The sequence below is a fragment of the Macadamia integrifolia genome, chromosome 14, assembly GCF_013358625.1.
Source record: "Macadamia integrifolia cultivar HAES 741 chromosome 14, SCU_Mint_v3, whole genome shotgun sequence".
Lineage (NCBI taxonomy): Eukaryota > Viridiplantae > Streptophyta > Magnoliopsida > Proteales > Proteaceae > Macadamia > Macadamia integrifolia.
Window position 1 is genome coordinate 9,725,001 of NC_056570.1, and position 1,422 is coordinate 9,726,422.

General features: G+C 45.4%; 1 protein-coding gene across 1 annotated transcript; it reads right to left on the minus strand.

Annotated features, from left to right (window-relative positions):
* Position 1: 1 nt before the first annotated feature.
* On the minus strand, positions 2 to 1,117 carry LOC122060606 (heat shock cognate 70 kDa protein-like; the record flags this gene model as incomplete). Its single annotated transcript, XM_042623738.1, has 1 exon — positions 2 to 1,117. A coding segment is annotated over exon 1 (996 nt), but the record flags the coding sequence as incomplete, so codon positions are not given.
* Positions 1,118 to 1,422: the final 305 nt, after the last annotated feature.

The window sequence follows — 1,422 nt, forward strand, 5'->3', positions numbered from 1 at the left end:
CCATTTTCGAGTCTCGGAGACACTTCTCGACTGGATCCATACACTTCCTGAACAAATCCATGTTCAACTCTTCAAATCGAGCTCTTGTAATGGTAGCATAGAAGTCGATACCTTCGTAGAGAGAATCAATTTCAATGGTTGTCTGGGTTGTCGAAGACAGAGTCCGCTTAGCCCTCTCACAGGCAGTCCTTAACCGCCTCAAAGCCCTGGCGTTGCCGCTGATGTCCTTCTTGTGTTTTCTCTTGAACTCTGCAGCAAAGTGGTTGACGAGGCGGTTATCGAAGTCTTCGCCACCAAGATGGGTGTTTCCGGCGGTAGCCTTCACCTCAAAAATACCTTCTTCGATCGTTAACAGAGATACATCAAAGGTTCCACCTCCAAGATCGAAAATTAGAACGTTCTGCTCGCCAGACCTGGACGCCTTCTTGTCCAATCCATAAGCAATCGCAGCTGCAGTGGGCTCATTAATTATCCTCATCACATTAAGCCCTGAAATTGCTCCAGCGTCCTTGGTGGCCTGCCTCTGCGAATCATTGAAGTAAGCAGGAACAGTGATGACTGCGTTCTTCACAGAGTGACCCAAATAAGCCTCTGCGATTTCCTTCATCTTGATCAACACCATTGAAGAAATCTCCTCAGCTGCAAATTGCTTCTTTTCGCCTTTGTAGGTCACCTCGATCATGGGCTTATCACCAGGTCCAGGAATAACCTTGAAGGGCCAGAGCTTCATGTCGCTCTGCACAGAAGGGTCTGAGAATCGTCGCCCAATAAGACGCTTTGCATCGAAGACGGTGTTGGAGGGGTTCATTGCAACCTGGTTCTTGGCTGCATCACCGATCAACCTTTCTGTATCTGTGAAGGCAACATAAGAAGGAGTAGTTCGGTTGCCCTGATCGTTGGCGATGATCTCGACCCGATCATTTTGCCATACACCCACGCAGCTGTAAGTAGTACCCAAGTCGATACCAATGGCCTTTCCTTCAGTCTTGGCCTCCATTAACGAAGCTTGAATTCAAATCAAGAAAGAACAGAGGAGAAAACAAAGAAAAGAAATATAATTTACAGAGAGCTTTGGTTGCGCTTAATCGAACTGTGATTGGATGATTTCCTGAGATAATGGGCTCTTGATGTCAAGTGAGAGCTTTTATAGGTTCTTGGAGGTCGCTAAAGAGGAGCTTTGGAGGGTTCAAGAGTAGACTAGAAGGGCCAACAGGGCAAATGAAATTTCGAGAGGAGGAACGAATCCACTGGAAATATTTCCATTTGAAAGGATTGCTTTTCTAGAACTTTTTTTGGGAACATTTACTTTTCTAGAAACTTTGAGAGTATGATTCGCTACTTTGAGCACTTGATGCTCAATTTGGACCATCCACTTCATTGACCCATGAATGCATATGTTTGACCATACCAATATGGCAATAT